Here is a 20418-nt window from a genome sequence, read left to right as displayed (position 1 = left end):
GCTCTGGCTCTGGCTCTGGCTCTAGCTCTTGGTCTGGCTCTGGCTCTGGCCTTTTCTTGGCTCTGGCTCTGGCTCTGGCTCTGGCTCTGGCTCTGGCTCTGGCTCTGGCTCTGGCTCTGGCTCTGGTGTTTCCTTGGCTCTGCCTCTGGCTCTGGCATGTCCTTGGCTCTGGCTCTGGCTCTGGCATGTCCTTGGCTCTGGCTCTGGCTCTGGCATGTCCTTGGCTCTGGCTCTGGCTCTGGCATGTCCTTGGCTCTGGCTCTGGCTCTGGCTCTGGCTCTGGCTCTGGCTCTGGCTCTGGCTCTGGCTCTGGCTCTGGCTCTGGCTCTGGCTCTGGCTCTGGCTCTGGCTCTGGCTCTGGCTCTGGCTCTGGCTCTGGCTCTGGCTCTGGCTCTGGCTCTGGCTCTGGCTCTGGCTCTGGCTCTGGCTCTGGCTCTGGCTCTGGCTCTGGCTCTGGCTCTGGCTCTGGCTCTGGCTCTGGCTCTGGCTCTGGCTCTGGCTCTGGCTCTGGCTCTGGCTCTGGCTCTGGCTCTGGCTCTGGCTCTGGCTCTGGCTCTGGCTCTGGCTCTGGCTCTGGCTCTGGCTCTGGCTCTGGCTCTGGCTCTGGCTCTGGCTCTGGCTCTGGCTCTGGCTCTGGCTCTGGCTCTGGCTCTGGCTCTGGCTCTGGCTCTGGCTCTGGCTCTGGCTCTGGCTCTGGCTCTGGCTCTGGCTCTGGCTCTGGCTCTGGCTCTGGCTCTGGCTCTGGCTCTGGCTCTGGCTCTGGCTCTGGCTCTGGCTCTGGCTCTGGCTCTGGCTCTGGCTCTGGCTCTGGCTCTGGCTCTGGCTCTGGCTCTGGCTCTGGCTCTGGCTCTGGCTCTGGCTCTGGCTCTGGCTCTGGCTCTGGCTCTGGCTCTGGCTCTGGCTCTTTTCTTGGCTCTGGCTCTGGCTCTGGCTCTTTTCTTGGCTCTGGCTCTGGCTCTGGCTCTTTTCTTGGCTCTGGCTCTGGCTCTGGCTCTGGCTCTGGCTCTATTTTTCTTGGCTCTGGCTCTGGCTCTGGCTCTGGCTCTATTTTTCTTGGCTCTGGCTCTGGCTCTGGCTCTGGCTCTATTTTTCTTGGCTCCGGCTCTGGCTCTGGCTCTATTTTTCTTGGCTCCGGCTCTGGCTCTGGCTCATTTTTCTTGGCTCCGGCTCTGGCTCTGGCTCATTTTTCTTGGCTCCGGCTCTGGCTCTGGCTCATTTTTCTTGGCTCCGGCTCTGGCTCTGGCTCATTTTTCTTGGCTCCGGCTCTGGCTCTGGCTCATTTTTCTTGGCTCCGGCTCTGGCTCTGGCTCTGGTGTTTTCTTGGCTCCGGCTCTGGCTCTGGCTCTGGTGTTTTCTTGGCTCCGGCTCTGGCTCTGGCTCTGGTGTTTTCTTGGCTCAGGCTCTGGCTCTGGCTCTGGTGTTTTCTTGGCTCCGGCTCTGGCTCTGGCTCTGGCGTTTTCTTGGCTCTGGCTCTGGCTCTAGCTCTGGCGTTTTCTTGGCTCTGGCTCTGGCTCTAGCTCTGGCGTTTTCTTGGCTCTGGCTCTGGCGTTTTCTTGTCTTTGGCTCTGGCTCTGGCTCTGGTGTATTCTTGGCTCTTGCTCTGGCGTTTTTTTTTTGGCTCTGGCTCTGGCTCTGGCTCTGGCTCTGGCTCTGGCTCTGGCTCTGGCTCTGGCTCTGGCTCTGGCTCTGGCTTTTCCTTGGCTCTGGCTCTGGCATTTTTCTTGGCTATGGCTATGGCTCTGGCGTTTTCTTGGCTCTGGCTCTGGCGTTTTCTTGGCTCTGGTTCTGGCGTTTTCTTGTCTTTGGCTCTGGCTCTGGCTCTGGCTCTGGCTCTGGCTCTGGCTCTGGCTCTGGCTCTGGCTCTGGCTCTGGCATTTTCTTGGCTCTGGCTCTGGCGTTTTCTTGGCTCTGGCTCTGGCGTTTCCTTGGCTCTGGCTCTGGCTCTGGCATTTTTCTCGGCTATGGCTATTGCTCTGGCGTTTTCTTGGCTCTGGCTCTGGCTCTGGCTCTGGCTCTGGCTCTGGCTCTGGCTCTGGCTCTGGCTCTGGCATTTTCTTGGCCCTGTCTCTGGCTCTGGCGTTTTCTTGGCTCTGGCTCTGGCTCTGGCTTTGGCATTTTTTTGGCTCTGACTCTGGCTCTGGCAATTTCTTGGCTCTGGCTCTGGCGTTTTCTTGTCTCTGGCTCTGGCATTTTCTTGGCTCTGGCTCTGGCGATTTCTTGGCTCTGGCTCTAGCGTTTTCTTGGCTCTGGCTCTGGCTCTGGCTCTGGCTCTGGCATTTTCTTGGCTCTGGCACTGGCTCTGGCTCTGGCTCTGGCTCTGGCTCTGGCTCTAGCATTTTCTTGGCTCTGGCTCTGGCTCTCTGGCTCTCTGGCTCTCTGGCCCTCTGGCCCTCTGCCCCTCTGCCCCTCTGCCCCTCTGGCCCTCTGGCCCTCTGCCCCTCTGCCCCTCTGCGCCCCTGCCCCTCTGCCCCTCTGCCCCTCTGCGCCCCTGCCCCTCTGCCCCTCTGCGCCCCTGCCCCTGCCCCTGCCCCTCTGCGCCCCTGCCCCTGCCCCTCTGCGCCCCTGCCCCTGCCCCTCTGCGCCCCTGCCCCTGCCCCTCTGCGCCCCTGCCCCTGCCCCTCTGCGCCCCTGCCCCTGCCCCTCTGCGCCCCTGCCCCTGCCCCTCTGCGCCCCTGCCCCTGCCCCTCTGCGCCCCTGCCCCTGCCCCTCTGCGCCCCTGCCCCTGCCCCTCTGCGCCCCTGCCCCTGCCCCTCTGCGCCCCTGCCCCTGCCCCTCTGCGCCCCTGCCCCTGCCCCTCTGCGCCCCTGCCCCTGCCCCTCTGCGCCCCTGCCCCTGCCCCTCTGCGCCCCTGCCCCTGCCCCTCTGCGCCCCTGCCCCTGCCCCTCTGCGCCCCTGCCCCTGCCCCTCTGCGCCCCTGCCCCTGCCCCTCTGCGCCCCTGCCCCTGCCCCTCTGCGCCCCTGCCCCTGCCCCTCTGCGCCCCTGCCCCTGCCCCTCTGCGCCCCTGCCCCTGCCCCTCTGCGCCCCTGCCCCTGCCCCTCTGCGCCCCTGCCCCTGCCCCTCTGCGCCCCTGCCCCTGCCCCTCTGCGCCCCTGCCCCTGCCCCTCTGCGCCCCTGCCCCTGCCCCTCTGCGCCCCTGCCCCTGCCCCTCTGCGCCCCTGCCCCTGCCCCTCTGCGCCCCTGCCCCTGCCCCTCTGCGCCCCTGCCCCTGCCCCTCTGCGCCCCTGCCCCTGCCCCTCTGCGCCCCTGCCCCTGCCCCTCTGCGCCCCTGCCCCTGCCCCTCTGCGCCCCTGCCCCTGCCCCTCTGCGCCCCTGCCCCTGCCCCTCTGCGCCCCTGCCCCTGCCCCTGCCCCTGCCCCTGCCCCTGCCCCTGCCCCTGCCCCTGCCCCTGCCCCTGCCCCTGCCCCTGCCCCTGCCCCTGCCCCTGCCCCTGCCCCTGCCCCTGCCCCTGCCCCTGCCCCTGCCCCTGCCCCTGCCCCTGCCCCTGCCCCTGCCCCTGCCCCTGCCCCTGCCCCTGCCCCTGCCCCTGCCCCTGCCCCTGCCGTTTTCTTGCCCCTGCCCCTGCCCCTGCCCCTGCCGTTTTCTTGCCCCTGCCCCTGCCCCTGCCCCTGCCGTTTTCTTGCCCCTGCCCCTGCCCCTGCCCCTGCCCCTGCCCCTGCCGTTTTCTTGCCCCTGCCCCTGCCCCTGCCCCTGCCCCTGCCCCTGCCCCTGCCCCTGCCCCTGCCGTTTTCTTGCCCCTGCCCCTGCCCCTGCCCCTGCCGTTTTCTTGCCCCTGCCCCTGCCCCTGCCGTTTTCTTGCCCCTGCCCCTGCCCCTGCCCCTGCCGTTTTCTTGCCCCTGCCCCTGCCCCTGCCGTTTTCTTGCCCTTGCCCCTGCCCCTGCCGTTTTCTTGCCTCTGCCCCTGCCCCTGCCCCTGCCATTTTCTTGCCCCTGCCCTTGCCCCTGCCCCTGCCCCTGCCCCTGCCGTTTTCTTGCCTCTGCCCCTGCCCCTGCCTCTGCCGTTTTCTTGCCTCTGGGCTCTGGGCTCTGGCTCTGGCGTTTTCTTGCCTCTGGGCTCTGGGCTCTGGCTCTGGCGTTTTCTTGGCTCTGGGCTCTGGGCTCTGGGCTCTGGGCTCTGGCGTTTTCTGGGCTCTGGGCTCTGGGCTCTGGGCTCTGGCGTTTTCTGGGCTCTGGGCTCTGGGCTCTGGGCTCTGGCGTTTTCTGGGCTCTGGGCTCTGGGCTCTGGGCTCTGGCGTTTTCTGGGCTCTGGGCTCTGGGCTCTGGGCTCTGGGCTCTGGGCTCTGGGCTCTGGCGTTTTCTGGGCTCTGGGCTCTGGGCTCTGGGCTCTGGGCTCTGGGCTCTGGGCTCTGGGCTCTGGGCTCTGGGTCTAGCTCTGGCTCTGGCTCTGGCTCTGGCTCTGGCTCTGACGTTTTCTCGGCTCTGGCCCTGGCTCTGACGTTTTCTCGGCTCTGGCCCTGGCTCATTTTCGTCATCTTGGCTCTGGCTCATCTTCATCATCTTGGCTGTGGCATCTTCATCATCTTGACTGTGGCATCATCATCATCTTGGCTGTGGCATCATCATCATCTTGGCTGTGGCATCATCATCATCTTGGCTCTGGCATCTTGGCTCTGGGTCTAGCTCTGGCATTTTGGCTCTCTGGGTCTGGATATCTGGTTCTCTGCTTCTGGCTTTCAGGCTCTTGATTGAGCTTTTCTTCTTTCTCTCACTCTGGTCTGTGGCTCTGTGGCTCTGTGGCCCTGCCTCTCTGATTCTCTGGCTCAAGCTCTATCACTAGCTGTGGCTCTTTGGCTCTGGCTCTAGCTCTAGTTCTTGGTCTCTGTCTCTGTCTTTCTGGCTTCAGTTTAGTTCTGGTTCTGGCTCTGCCTATGGCTTTGGCTCTTAGGCTCTGAGTCTACCTCTTGTTATGGCTACTGGTCCCTGGATTTCTGGCACTGGATTTGGCTATGGCTGTGGCTCTCTGGCCCTATGCCTCTGGCTATTACTCTGGCTCTCTTGTTCTGGCTTAGGCTCTGGTTCTCTTTCTGGTTCTGGCTCTGGATCTGGATCTGGATCTGGCTCTGGATCTGGCTCTGGATCTCTGGCTATGAATACGCCAATGACTCTGGCTCTGTCTTTCTTTGTTGGTCTCTCTGACTTTGTGGTTCTGTCAGTCTGGACCTGTCTCTCTGACTCTATTTCTATCTCTGGCTCACTTCTCTGGCTTTCCTGTGGCTTTCCTGTGGCTCTCCTGTGGCTCACTGGCACTTGCTCTGGCTCTCTGCATCTGGCTTTCTTGCTCACCCTCTCTGGCTTTGGATTTGGATTTTGGCATCTGGCTTTCTGCATCTGGCTCTGGATTTCCTCTTGCTTTCTAACTCTGGCTCTTGTTTTCGCTCTGCCTGTGGGTCTGGCTCTAGCTCTGGCTTGGATTTGTATCTGTTTCTGGATCTCTGCCTTTCTGGCTATTTTTCTATGGCTATGGTTCTGGCTTTGGCTCTACCTATCTTGCTCTCTGCCTCTGCCTCTGTCTCTGTCTCTTATGATTCTGGCTCTGGCTTTGGCTCCCTGGCTCTCTGGGTCTGATTATTACTCTGACCCTCTTGCTCATGTTCTGGCTCTGTCTGTCTGTTTAAGATTCTGGATCTGGCTCTGTGGCTCTGTGGCACTGTGGCACTGTGGCTCTGTAGCTCTGTGGCTCTGTGGCTCTCTGGCTCTCTGGCTCTCTGGCTCTCTGGCTCTCTGGCTCTCTGGCTCTCTGGCTCTCTGGCTCTCTGGCTCTGGCTGTTACTCTAGCTGTCTGGCTATGACTCTAGTTCTTGCTCTGGATTTCTGGAGCTCTTGCTCTGGCTCTGGCTCTTGGTCTCAGGCTCTGACTTTCTAGCTCGTTCTATGGCTCTGTACCTGGTTCTGGCTTTGGCTCTTGGCTCTCTGGCTATACCTCTCTGGCTCTGGTTATGACCCTCAATCTTTGGCTCTAGTTCTCTGGTTCTGGTTCTGGTGCTTTGGCTCTCATCTGTATCTCTACTTCTGGCCCCCACTTTCTATGGCTCTATAGCTCTATTTATGTGTATGTCTCTGACACACTGGTTCTGTCTTTAGCTAACTTATCTCTTTTGATAATTATTATGCTTTCTTTTTTAGAGAACGAGCCTGCAACAATTTCTAATGAAGATAGAGGAAAAGTTAATGAAGTTTCCAAATTGAGCATTGCTCATGAAATCGTTGTAAACCAAGATTTCACTGTGGAAAAGAATGATTTACCTGAAGACGGGTATATCTTTTTATTTATTTATTTATTTATTTATTTATTTATTTATTGGGTGAATGAGTGCTCTTCTTGGCATAATTACATAGCATAGATGATTTTTGATCATGTTTGGCTTGCTTTATTAAAAACATGCAGGGGTTGAGTCTGCCTTGAATAGTATTAAATATTAAATTGAATTATACAGCAGAGTAAGCAGAATAATTATTTAATGTAAAAGTGTTCAAGTGACTAGGAGAAGGCTCAGCAGTTAGGAGCACTGGCTGCTCTTCGAGAGGACTTGGATTCAATTCCCAGAATCCAAATGACTGCTTATAATTGTAACTCTACTTCCAGAGTATCTGACACTCTCACACAGATATCCATGCAGGCAAAACACCAATGCATGTAAAATAAAAATGTACAAGTGGTCAAGGGGGGTGAAGGATGATCTAGTGGCTAAGCCCAGTTACTGCACAAACATGAAGCTCTAAATACAAATCCCCAGAACCTATGTAAAATATAGCATGGTCCCAAGCTATATGTGCAGCAGAGACAAAGGATTGCTGGACCTTTCTGGCTGCCACCCTACCTCCAGGTTCAGTCAGTGATCCTGTCTCAAGGGAATAAGGTGTAGAATGACAATTAGAAATCTAACATCCTCCAGCCTCTACATGTGAACTCCCAGAGGAGCACATAGACTACACACACAGAGGCAACAGTCACACACATACAGGCACACAAGGTGTGAAAATATCAAATTATATCTAAATACCAAATAAGCCACTGTAATTATTGTGAAAATGTTAAGCATTAGGTTCTAGCGAAGATTTTCACATCTTTGCAGATCAACTTGAAGGTACAAGGTAGTCCTACTTTTTGCTAAATTAAGTCTGTGCAGATAAACAACTTTTCTTTCCTCAATTTTGATTTCATTATCTCTGTGTGGGTGTATTGTATCCATATATGTCTGTGCACCGCATGCATGCAGTGAACAAGAAGATCAGAAAAGGGAACTACATACCCTAGGACTAGAGTTATAGACAGTTGTGAGCTACCATGTAGTTATGGGATTCAAGCCATGGCCTTGGAGGGGAAGAGCTTCCATTGCTCTTAACCACTGAGCCATCTCTCTAACCTCACAAATAACTTTTCTAATAATGATATTGCCATTTGTCACGAGTAAGAGGTTTCAGATTTATACTTTCCGATTTAATAAGAAAAATGAGCCTTGAAGTTCTTCATAATTATATTGATTCAATTCAATTCAATTATATTGATATTGAAGTTCATTAAGGAGTCTTTCAGTATAAATTGAATCTTTCTAATGGATCACTAGCACTTAGATGTGGGCTAGAAAATGGCTTAGAAGGTAAAGGTGCTTGCTGTTGACCTATTTTATCCCTGGGACTCACATAGTGGAAGGAGAAAACTAAATTATATAATTTATCCTCTTACCACCAAACAGATTTTGTGACACTTTGTATGTGCACACATGTACAAACACAATGTAAGTAAGTATGAAGAGTTAAAAGAATACTTTTTGCCAGAATGTTATTTCATAGCTTTTTAAATTTCCCACCTTGAATGCCTCATTTATTTTGCTACTTTAGGGATTCTGTTACTAAAGCCCTGTGTTGTTTCTTGTGATTCTTGTGTGTGGCACATTTATTTTGCTTGTTGCTAATAATGACACATGTGAAGTACATCTTCCATGAATGGAGTTTTCACTAAAACACATGTTTTAAAACACATGTTTCCTAGGATGTTCTTAGTTCAATTCATAGTCCCTAAAATCTGAGTTACTGTAAAAAAAGTTTGGGGAAAAAAGTAAACTTCCTGGTTTTTAGGAATAAGGTAAGTGAAGAACAGGTTAGAAAGGGGAAAGTTGTAAATTGTATTTAGTCCTGTGAAGTGCATGAAATCCTTCAGCATTATAAACAGGAAAAAATTCTTCCCTACATTTCATACCTAGGTGAAAAATATCACGTACTATGTATATAGAAATATAAATGAAGTTACACATCTAAGCTAGATACAGAATTATGGTCAAAAGTCAGAGTCTCAGTTTTTAGTTTATGGTTCTTCCAAAGGGGGAGGGAAAAGGAGGGAAAGGAGAGGAGAAGAACAGGGAAGATGCGGGAAGGAGGGAGGGAGGGAGAAGAGAGGGAGAAGAGAGGGGGGAAAGAGGGAGAGGGAGAAAGAAAGGGAGGAGAAAGAACACACAGAGAGCAATCAGACAAGACACAACCTGAGAAAACCAGAGAGGGAGAGAGAGAGAGAGGGACAGAGACATATAGTGAGAGGGGGAGAGAGAAGAGACAAGGAGAGACACAGGAAGATATTGGGAGAAAGGGAGAGATAGAGGGAGAAAGTAGGACATTTGGTTGGGGGGCAGGGAGACAGACACTGACATTCTGGTATTGTATTTGGTATTGTTCTGGTATTGGTATTTCAATAGTGAGTGTTTGTTGTTTTTCATCTGAAACTAACTACAGCTATTTTTCAGCACTTCTCAAATCATAACTCCTCTCTGGCCTATCAGTTTGTTTTTTTCCATGATTTTGAATACTGTATCAAATCTGTAGGTAAAGATCAATTTACACATTTAACTTTCTTAATAGTGTGGAAAGCAAGTTTGTGGAGACAATGTATAATGCATTTTGGGACCACTTGAAAGATCAACTGTCACAAACTCCTCCTGACTTTTCTTGTGCTCTTGAACTTATAAAAAACATAAAACAGGTGAGTCCCCAGCTTTCACTATATTGATGTAAAGTCCCCTGACCACCTTAGACCTTGGATTATTAATATTCACATTATTAATGTTCTAAGTAGCTTCTTTTATGAATACACATGGGATGTATTGATGCCCATTTAAAAACATAATGTATCATTCAGTAAAAACATATTTTTACTCAACCTCTACTATGTTTTAAGTGTTCCAGAAACACACACCTAAAAAAGAACTATTACCCACAGGGATTTACGTTTTAAGTCAAAAAGCTATTTCAAGTGACCATTTAAGAGTAACTTTCTTACCAGGTGGTAATAGTGGTGCATGCCTTTAATCCCAGCACTTAGGAGGCAGACACATGCAGATCTCTGAGTTCGAGGCCAGCCTGGTCTACAGATTGACTTACATAGGACAGCCAGGGCTTCACAGTGAGACCTTGTTTCAGAAAAAAAAAAAAAAAAAAAAAAAAAAAAAAAAAAAGACTGAAAAATAATATCTTGCTTATTTTCCCTTGCTCTTTGGAGTAAAATAATCTAAAGTTTCCTTAACTTCTGTAAAGGGCATCATTATTTTTTGGAGGTAAGTATGTTGCTGTAGCCTATGCTTAAATGTTGCCCCAGTGTTATTTTTATTCCTGATCTTAAAATCATTTCCCTTGAAAATAATGACTCTTGCTATAATTTCCATGAAGCCTAGAATTATAATGATCTTCTAAACAGAGAGAAGTAACTATGCAAGAAATTTAGAGACCCACTTTCTTGACTCCCTAGAAAACAAAGTCTGACATGCCTTTAGCTTGAAAGTACTGTTCAGTGTGTACATGTTTAGGATTCTGAACATAATGTGGCTCCTTCGATTTTTCCTTTGTGGGCAGATTTTAATGTCACTACTATTGCCACGTCAGAATCGTCTAAGAAATGAAATTGAAGAGGCACTGGATTTGGATCTCCTCAAACAAGAAACAGAGCATGGGGCTCTGGATGTTCCACATCTCTCCAACTACATTCTCAACTTGATGGCCCTCATGTGTGCACCAGTTAGAGATGAAGCTGTACAGGAACTAGAAAACATAAAAGATCCAGTACAGTTACTGAGGCAAGAATACAGTCATGCTCTTTTAATGTATTTTCTGTTGTTAATAGCATGATACCTCAGTATGAGTAAATTACAAAGAGAAAAGTAAACATTTTGGCTCCCATCCTTGAAGTCCAAGGCTGAGGAGCTGCATCCAATGAAAGTGTTGTTTCTGGTGGAATCTTGAGGTGTTAGAGAACAACACAGGATGAAAGAAGGAGGGAGGGAGGGAGGGAAGGAAGGAGAGGGAGACAGAGAGAGAGAGAGAGAGAGAGAGAGAGAGAGAGGAGAGAGAGGAGAGAGAGAGAGATTAGTTTTTCTGTTTTTGTGAAATCACTTCTATTCAATCATGGTGGTTTCTAGCCCGCCATTCTTGTGTAATCCTGGTGATGGTCTAAAGGCTTCATTTATAAAGTCAATAATTGGATTAAGCTTTCCACCCTCTCAGTATCTCACAGTTGGGTTTGAAGTTTACTACTTTTTGAGCAGCAACCTATTTTCAAACGATACCATACTCTACTCCTGTAATCTACCTTATGTACCATGAAGACAATTTGAGCCAAATATTATAGTAGACCTATGTCTTATGCTGAAGACATGGCTAAGATAAGTTTTCACTTCTACTTTCTATGTTTACTTTTTAAATTTTAACAAGTTATTTAAAATTATTTTATTTTACGTTTATGAACATCTTGCCTGCCAAAATGTATGTGTATGCCTAGTACTTGCTGTGGCCAGAAGTCAGGGTTGGATCTTCTGGAACTGGAGTTATAGATGTTTCTGACCCAACACATGACTGCTGGGAATGAATCCATTCCTCTGTAAGAGCAACAAGTGCCATTAACAACTGAGCAATCTCTCCAGCCCCTCTTGTTTAATATTTTTGGGTTTCATATTATATACAATGCATATTGTTCTTTCCTATTCCTCTTTCAATCCTGCTGATCCATTTTTTCCTTCCCAGTTTCTCCTCTTCTGAAGTTTGTTTCTGATTTTATGCAGTATGTGCACAGGTATCAGCAACTGCTACATGTTTGTAATTGTAATGCCCTTGCCAAACCCAGCACTCCTCTTCATCCTTTGACTTTAACAATCTTTACCTCCTCATCTTCTATAATGCCTGCCAGACCATGGAAGTGATGACGTACATGTCTTCTTTATGTCTGAGCACTCAACAATCACTTATTTTAGCCCTTTGATCAGCTATGGGTTTCCACATTAGCTGTTACACAGTGTGTAAAATGTTCTATGCCCTAGGCTGAGAAGCACTACTGACTAACACCTTTTTACTCCCTGTCCATTTACTTGGTAAGGAACGTATGTCTATTTGATTTTAATGCTATGTAAATGATCATTTGGATTCTATACATTTCATGAAATGCTTTTAAGGCATTTAAGTATAGTACTAATTCTATAGATTTCTATCCACCCCAGCTCAAGTGTTCTCTTTCTCCCAGTCTAAACTCTGCAGAAACAGAAATGAAGATTCTCGATGTTTCACAGCTAAAGCAAACAGAAAAGAAAAAATGATATTATTTACGAGTTGGAAATTAATCACCCACATTTCAACCTCTCATAGATAATTATTATTGCTGTGGGGATTTTTCCTTCTATTGACTACCCTTTTCCAAAAGTAGCAGAGTATCCACCGTGCAAAGAGCTCTAGAGTGGTTGTTGAAATGTCAACATGTGTCTCTTTTTTAGCTCTGCTGCCGCCAACTCACCATTTGGTCTTTGGTCCCTGAATGGTATATTTATTTAATGTATTAGTCTGTTTCATAAAGGGTTCTTTTAAAAAGATATTTGAATAGTTTTTGACAGGCCAATGTCCATAGTTTTACTGGGCTCATACCTGTACAAGACATGGTTATGAATTTGAGTCTCTTACTTGTAGCATTCTGTACAGGGAAGTTCTATAGTGCTAGAGTTTTAGAGGCTTTTCAGCAGCTCCACTATGCATTGTTGTGTGTGTGGATACTTTGTCAACTCAACCTCTATGGAATATTTTTGCCTCGGCTGCCAGAATGTTTCATATATGTTTTGAAACCAAGGCGGAGACTAATGCTTTGTAGTTCATGTATTCTGTATGCTTGCATTATTAGTACCACTAGGGCATTATTAAGGCTTACCATTGTCTTTTCTGACTTTTTGAGTGGAGCCTAAGATGCACCTCAGCTTGTTTGCATTGTGTTGGTTGTGTTGGCTGAGGGACACTCTACCGAAATTCAGGGAGCAGAGTCTCTAGGTATTCTTGGCAACCATATGGTGACATCCTGTGGGTACATCCCTGTAATCTCACAATAAAGGTTCTTACTTGCCTTGAAAATCTTTGAAATTCATCAGGGATGCATTTCCCATTGCTGTATGACTAGCATACAATTTCCTTTTATCCATACTCAGCTCTTTAGAAAAGGAATTACTTGGTATATTTGGTTTGATCCTAATGGCTTTTTTACTATTTACATTGCCAGGCTTTAATTTTTTTAAGTTAGTCTACCCTCCTTATGTTTCAATTATGAACCTCATCTTTAAGCTATACTTTTTCTTTTCATATATTTCTGCATGTGATTAAAAGTAGCCAGGTAACTCCTTCAGTATCATGCTGAGAAATTTCATTTCCCTAATATCTTAGAGCATTGCTCTCAAAATGTACCTTCTGTAAAGCACTTTGAAAATGGACACAATTCAAAGTATTTGATAGTTCATATCAAAGGTGACTTTTAATCTACTTTCCTATAAGTAAGCCTATCTGTTTTCCCAGTAAGACTTCTCATTTTAATTTGAAACTTTATCATAATGGCCTTTAGTATCTGTATTTCTGCCAACATTTTGGTAATTAATATTTTAGTAATGACCAAGAACATCAAACATATTACAGATATTCTTTCCTTCTTTGCCTTCACCCAAGGCATCCTTAATAGCCCAGTCACATCAACAAACGTTTTTTATAGCCTGTTTCTCTAAATCTTTAGATTCTGCCCATTTTCATGTATTTGGTGAATCAGCAGTTCTAATTTTCAATAATACTCTTCTCCCTTAGTCTATTTTGTTGTGCTCAGGCAAAATACTCAAGTTTCTGTAATTTCTAAAAAGCATAGATTTACAGTTCTGGAGGTGGGAGTGTTCTTGATACATTATAACATGATAAAGAGCATTACCTGGTCAAATAGAGCAACATTAAATTCTTAGCCTCACATCCTTTTATAATAGAATCCCCTTATTTGTAAAACTGAAGCGCCCACGACACCTCCCATTAGCCCCCTACTCAAAGCAACTAAAGTTTATTTTTGGATTACATATTCAAATCCTAGCTATTTTTAACTGGAGTCAGTATTTTTTCAGCTCCTTTCCTATTCTCAATACTGGGATTTTATTATTCTTTCCTTGAGTTCCACTCTTGAACACCAGATTTCCTTTCAAACTAAATGTTTTGTATTTGTCTGTGACAGGGGTATCTTCCAAGTTCTAGGCCTGATGAAAATGGACATGGTGAACTATACTATCAAGAACATTCGACCATATTTACAGGAACATTCTATACAATATGAACGAGCTAAATTCCAAGAACTCCTTGACAAGCAGCCTGGTATGTTTAAAATTTAACTAGATGTGGAAACTGACCTCTAATTTGTTTTTTTTTTTTACAGTGTTTTTCTATTTTGAATAGAAAGTTTACTTCTTGGATCAAAGGTTATGAGAGGCAAAATTTTCCAAAACAGAAAGTCCTATTCAAATCACTTTTTTAAAAATTAAATTTATTCTTCGATAATTTCATACGTGTACATGGTATAGTCTGATTAGTCTCAAGCCCAGCCTTTCTTATGCTTTCCCACTACCAAAATTTCCCTTTTAAAGAATCTTCCCTCTTACTTTCCTGCCCTTTTTAATGACCATCTGAGTTTGAAGATTACCTACATCATCATGAGTGTATAACTATCCACTGAAGTAGGAACATCTTACTTGGTGGTAGATCATTGAATGACTCCTCTTCCTCCAGTAGCCGTCAAAGTAGTTCCTGAAGCACAGTGCAGCCCAATAAACCCTTCCCTTACCCATGATTGGGTTTTGACAGATCCAATCTTATGCAGACACAGTACAGCCTATGACAGCTGCTTTGAGAACACAATTGTAATAACCATGTCATGTCCAGAATATAACAATCCATTGCCCTCCTTTTTGTTATCCCACTTTTGTACTGTTTATGCCTTCTTTTCTATGATATTTCCTGAGCTTTGGAGGGGCTGTGGTAGATGTTCTGTTTAGAGCAGAGTATACAACAGTTACTTATTCTTACAACTTTGAGAAGCCAAAATCTTTGTACTAATTGGTGTTTACTACAAAAAGAAGCTTCTCTGATCAAGGTTGCAAAGAACACATATCTGTGCATATAAACATAAATATGTAGAGATAAGTTAACAACATCTCTATTTAGAAAAATGAATGAATAGGTTCACCCCTAGGGACTATGAGTTCCCTGATCATGAGACTTTGCCAGTTACACAAAGCCATACATGAACTCCTTCTTATGGAGTGGGTCACACACCCTATTAGAAAGTTGTTGATTACCTCCATGGTGGCTGTGGTATAGCAGATCTGGCCTGGAACATTGGCATTGGGGTAAATAGGGTCCACAGATTGGTTTGGAGTTTGCCACCAACTGCCTGCCTAGTGCCTTCTTGTACTATGAAAGCTATTCTGGAAGGGAATAACCATTTCACCTCCAGCTTTTAAAATTAATGTTTTCTTCATCAAGAAACTATCTCCAAAGTCTCCAACTTTATGCCTTGGCATTTAAACATACATGTTCCCTTCTCTTTCATAGATCTTCTTGATTGTACCACAAAATGGATGACTAGAGCCACCAAAGAGCTTATTTCATCACTACAACGTACATCTGTAGCTCCAAGTACTTCTTCTGGCACAATAAGTTCATTTCCAACTCCAAAACCCGATCCAGATCCACCTAGTCTTACAACAGTGCTATACCAAGGGTACCTAAATCTTGTTCTCAGGGACCATGGGAACGAAGAATTCCCTGAGGTATGGATGTGTACTCAGGCATTTACTTTGTTTTTCTTTACCTAGAAGCCCCATTACAACTCTCCTTTCCTTCCCCCCCCCCACAAGACGCGGGAGGAGGAGGACGGGATTCGAATGCGCGCACCAAGAGACGCGCGCCCTCTGCGGGTGGGCGCCTTAAGGGCAGAGCCACCAGCAGTTCGCTGACTACTCTCCTTTCCTAACAGCATTTTCTTTCTTGCCTAAACAGACTCTGCTGATGGATAAAGCACGACTGCAGAACATGAGATCCAAATTGCGCCACTTGACCATTCTAGCCTCAGTTTTACTTGTGGCTAGAAGTTTCTCTTGTGGTGTTTTATTCAGCTCACCAGAATTTGTGGATAAACTGAAATGCATAACGAAGGCTCTAACAGAAGAATTTAGCTCCAAGTATGTGTCATTGATATCTTTCTTTCTCTGTCTGTCTGTCTGTCTCTCTCTCTCTCTCTGTGTGTGTGTGTGTGCATTTGTCTGTGCAAGTATGTGTACATGTCACATGTCAAGGCCAGGGGTCAACTTCAGGGGTCTTTCTCTTGCTTTCTACCTTATTTTTTGAAACATGGTCTCTAATAGAAGTTGAAGCTGACTAATAAGGCTAGACTGGCTGCTCAACAAGTTCTAGTAAGCCACCTGTGTATCCCTCCCTAGTGCTGTGATTACAGTCATGAATCATCACTTTTGACTGCAGAAGTTGACTCAGGCCCTCATGCTTGTGTGACAAGCACTTTACCAAGTGAGCAATCTTACCAGCTGTCTTATAAATTTCTTTTAGAATGGAATATAAGATGGCATTTAGGCCATAGACAGGAAATATAATATTCCATTATTCTTCACACAAAGGATTTTTGGAACAAGATGCAAAAATGTTGATACTTTAGGTTTGCCATAGAGAAGAATAAAAAGTTTTCAGTCCAGAAGGAGAATAAGATGGTTACTTTGCTACAAATATTCATTATGTTTTCTAATAGTGAGAAAATATATATTTCATCAAAGGGCAGTGGATTTTTGTTATTTATACCCATGGCATAGAGATTCCATATCAAAATAGAAAGAGAAAATAGAAATTAAGCATTATTAATTTATTTGCAATTTTTGGTAAAGTAGGAAAGACTATTATGTAAACTATCTATGAATACCTTTCAAAAACATTCAAATCTTCACTACTTAAAAGAGTATTGAATGGCTCTTGGAATGTAACCAAACCCTTGTCCAATATATGTTGTTCCATATAGTTGGCATAATTTGGTACCTTAAGGTTAATTACAGGACTATTTTACATGCTCATTGATTCAGATTGTCTATTGATGGTGAGAGAATCACATTTTTCCCCTTGGGAATGCTTAACTTCTAGCATGGGTCTTTCTGGCTTTGTCCCCTATATCAAAGAAACTCTAATTTCTATCTTCATTTATCTAGGCCAGAAGAATCTATGTTAAGTGTGAGTGAGCAAGTATCTCAGGAAATACATCAAGGCCTCAAAGACACAGGTCTAACTGCCCTGAGCAGTGAAAACAGAGCATCACTTGTAGGACAACTCCGGAACATTGCCAAGAAAGAGAATTGCATTCGTACCATCATTGGTAAGAGTTCCAAAAGTGGTTAAGAAATATCAATAACATGCCAGGTGGAAGTTTGACTCTGCTCTGAGGCTTACTGAACATTTTAAAAATATGGAGCCAGAGAGTGGTGGTATGTAGAAGAAATTTAATCCAGCAACATGGGTGCTCTGCCAAGGCATCACATCAAAAGACTGTGTAGGCACACTCTTACCACACACCTTTAATCTAAAACAATGAAGGTAACGTTACTTTGTAGAAGGAAACAGCCATGTTTAAAAGTGACCTCTAGTTAAGGGGCAGACAAAGTGATGAATCAGAGAACAATTTGACAGAATGGTCAGAGGTGGGATTATACCCAACTCACATGTGAACATGAACAGACAGGAAAGAGAGGCTACTTAAGTGAGCAGAGAGAGAGAGAGAGAGGTAAGAGAGAGGAAAGAGAGGAGAGAGAGGAGAGAGTGGGAGAGGAGACAAGAGAGAGATAGAGAGAGAGGAAGGAGGAGGAACAGAAGGAGGAGGAGGAAGAGGAGGAAGAAGAGGGATTTTTACCAGGAAAGGTGTACAGATACAGGTTTCAGGTGAAGACAGAAAGAACCAAAGAATGATAATGAGCCAGAAAATTAGAACAACTTAACAGAGTTAGTTTGAGTCCAAGGAGAACAATTCAATCAGAAGCCAAAAGAAGCCAGATTCAATCAGTTAGCTTGGAGAGGAGTTTGCACCAGACCAGTTGAGTTGAAACAGCCATCCAGAGATCAGAAAGAGTTAGAAATGTGAGCTTATTCAACAGTAAGCCTCTGAGATGACAATTACATCTGGTAAATTAGTTACTTTTACAGCGGTGCATGCCTTTAATCCCAGCGCTTGAGAGACATAGGCAGGCAGATCTCAGTGAGTTCAATGCCAGCTTGGTCTACAGAGGTATCTCCAAGACAGTCAGGGTTACATTGGGAAATGCTGACTTAAAAAACAAAACAAACACAACAAAACAAAACAAAAGCTAAGACATGATATCCGAAAAGCACTTTAGTTTTACTTTTTAACTGTAATATGTAGTATTGAAACAGAACTCCTATTTTAAAGAATCAAAATATAATTAAATATGTATATATTATAATATATAAATTACAGTATACAGAGAGAGAGTGCGCGCGCGCAAGAGAGAGAGAGAGACAGAGAGAGAGAGAGAGAGAGAGAGAGAGAGAGAGAGAGAGAGAGAGAGAGAGAATAGAACCACTTCAAAACCTTATGTTGGAAAACCATCCCTACCCTAGGATTTAAGGTATTATACAGGTTCCTATACTCATTGTTGGGTTTAATGCTGAATTACAAAATAGAATAAAACATACTATATTGTGGAATAGACACAGTAAACTTGACCAGTTTTCTTATTTTATTTTATGCAAGAGTAGTCTATTTGTATGTACACCTGCATGCCAGAAGAGGGCATCTGATCACATTTCAGATAGTTGTGAGCTACCATGTGGTTGCTGGCAATTGAACTCAGGACCTCTGGAAGAGCAGCAACCAGTGCTCTTAACCACTGAGGGATATCTCTAGGCCCTGGCTAGCTTTCTTTTAACTTCTTACACTCTAATTTTTGTAAATGGGTCTGAACTTAGTATACCAGCTTTAATATATGTTCTTGGAATTTCAGGTTTGATGTTTATGATGATCTTCTTAGGCAAAATACATACTAGCATCTCAATTATAGATATGTAAAATAGTATAAAGAAATAATCCAATGACCAAAAGCCATAATAATTGTCTTTCTGATTTCACCATTGTGTCTGTGCGTTTTTTGAGGGTATGTGTTGTGGATCAATTTCCATACCTTGCATATGTTATGCAAGCATTTGGCTATTAAGTTACACCTCAGGTCTTAGATTATAATTTTTGATAATTCATTATCTTTTTACGTTTGATGGCATGTCTTCATTCCAAACAGAAATGAAATCATATATACAAATGAGCAAATGAATGTCTTGATCACTGTTTGATATCTGTGGTGAGATAGTACAACCAAGGCAATTCTCATAAAAGAAAACATTTAATTGGGGGATTGCTTTCAGTTTCAGAGGTGTAGCCTATTATTAGTAAGGCATGGAATATGGTAACAGGCTGGAATAGTACTGAAGTAGTAGCTGAAAGCCATGTTCTGATCTGCAAACAAAGAGAAAGAGTCTGGGCATGGGCTATTAAGATATCAATGCCCATATCCAGTGACATACTTCCTTCAAAAAGGCCACATCTCCTAATCCTTCTTATCTTACTGAAAATTTTTATTCCTTGGTGACTAAACATTTTTACATATGGGCCTATTGGGGCCATCTTGTTAAAACCACCACAGTGAAAAAAAAAGTAAAACTTTGGTGAGCAGACAGTGAACTGTCAGTTTCTTCTGAAACCTGTTCCTACTTTCTTTTTCTCCCTATTACAGAACAACGGATACATTTATTTCTTAAATGCTGTTTGATTCGTGGCATGCAAGAATCTCTTCTAGACTTCCCTGGAGGCCTTCTTTTCATTGAGCCAGAGTTGGCAGAACTAGGCTGGAAGTTTGTTAATCTGATGCATCACAACCAGCATGTGTTTAGCCCTTACTATGCTGAAATCCTAAAAAATATCATCTCTCCACCAAATGCAGAAGAAAATGAAGAAAAACCTATCTGATAATGCTGGTCCCAAGTCCTGGCATCATGAATTCAAAGAGAGGTCTCATTATATCCCTGAGATAACATCACCTGCGGCCAACAACTGCAGATGACCCTCTTCCTCATTAAGAGCCAGGATGCAACTGTAGCGGCCAACCATACAAACTCCAAATGGCCCAATCCCCTTCATTAATAAACTCTTGAGCTGCAAGAAAACATCAGTGTCTTTTATGATACACCTAAAGCCATGTCCCTTGTCCCTTTCCCCCAAGTATCTGAAAAACAGTTGGGCTCTCACTTTTCCCTGCAATGGCAGACCAGTTTTCAGTATGGTAGACTGGACAGGCATCAAAGCATTGTATATTCTTTGTTTCCAATTAGATATTTTATTTATTTACATTTCAGATGCTATCCCCTTACCCTTTACCCCATTTACCCCTGCCCAGGAACCCCCATCCCACCCCCTCCTCCTGCTTTTATAAGGATGTGCCCCCACCCACCTACTCCCACCTCCCTGCCCTCGAATCCCCCCACACGGGGCGTCCAGCCTTCAAGGGACCAAGGACTTCCTCTCCCACTGATGCCCGACAAGTCCATCCTCCACTACAAATACAGCTAGAGCCATGGGTCCCTCCAAGTGTGTTCCCAGGCTAGCTGTTTAGACCCAGGGAGCTCTGGTTGGTTAGTATTGCTCTCCCCATGGAGCCACAAACCCTTCAGTTCCTTCAGTCTTCTGTCTAAGGAGCCTGATAGAGCTGTGCTGTCTCCTTAGAGGTCTGCCAGAGCCTGATAAATACAGAGGCAGATGCTTGCAGTCGGTTGACTGGTCTGGTTAAGTCTGACTGGTTGATTGGACTGGTCAAGGAGTTCCCAATGGAGGAGTTAGAGCATTGTATATTCTTAATTGAAAAAAAAATTTCCCTTGAGGGGTATAAAAAATCTATGAAATTATCTAGAATTAAGTACTTCTGAAGTCAGAAATGTACTGAATTACAAGAGAGAATACCAAATCAGAATTATGCTACTGAGATGCCAAAGCTTTTAAGTTCAGACTCCATTTTCGACAACCTGACATAAATTTGAACTCAGGTAAACTAACAGGCTGGT

General features: G+C 45.5%; 1 protein-coding gene across 1 annotated transcript in view; it reads left to right on the top strand.

Annotated features, from left to right (window-relative positions):
* The window catches only part of LOC117694775 (T-complex protein 11-like X-linked protein 1), a 53213-nt gene extending 33693 nt beyond the window's left edge, over positions 1 to 19520 (top strand). The window contains exons 3-10 of the mRNA XM_034485749.2: positions 6121 to 6250; positions 8848 to 8968; positions 9835 to 10055; positions 13484 to 13620; positions 14857 to 15074; positions 15304 to 15485; positions 16512 to 16675; positions 19098 to 19520. Of these exons, the coding sequence (XP_034341640.1) occupies positions 6121 to 6250; positions 8848 to 8968; positions 9835 to 10055; positions 13484 to 13620; positions 14857 to 15074; positions 15304 to 15485; positions 16512 to 16675; positions 19098 to 19330 (1406 nt within the window). The 3' untranslated portion in view covers positions 19331 to 19520. The remainder of the gene's footprint in view (positions 1 to 6120; positions 6251 to 8847; positions 8969 to 9834; positions 10056 to 13483; positions 13621 to 14856; positions 15075 to 15303; positions 15486 to 16511; positions 16676 to 19097) is intronic.
* The last annotated feature ends 898 nt before the right edge of the window (positions 19521 to 20418 follow it).

Source organism: Arvicanthis niloticus, chromosome X, assembly GCF_011762505.2.
Source record: "Arvicanthis niloticus isolate mArvNil1 chromosome X, mArvNil1.pat.X, whole genome shotgun sequence".
NCBI lineage: Eukaryota > Metazoa > Chordata > Mammalia > Rodentia > Muridae > Arvicanthis > Arvicanthis niloticus.
The sequence above is the reverse complement of the archived record's forward strand: the minus strand, read 5'-3'. Positions and strand labels throughout refer to the sequence as shown.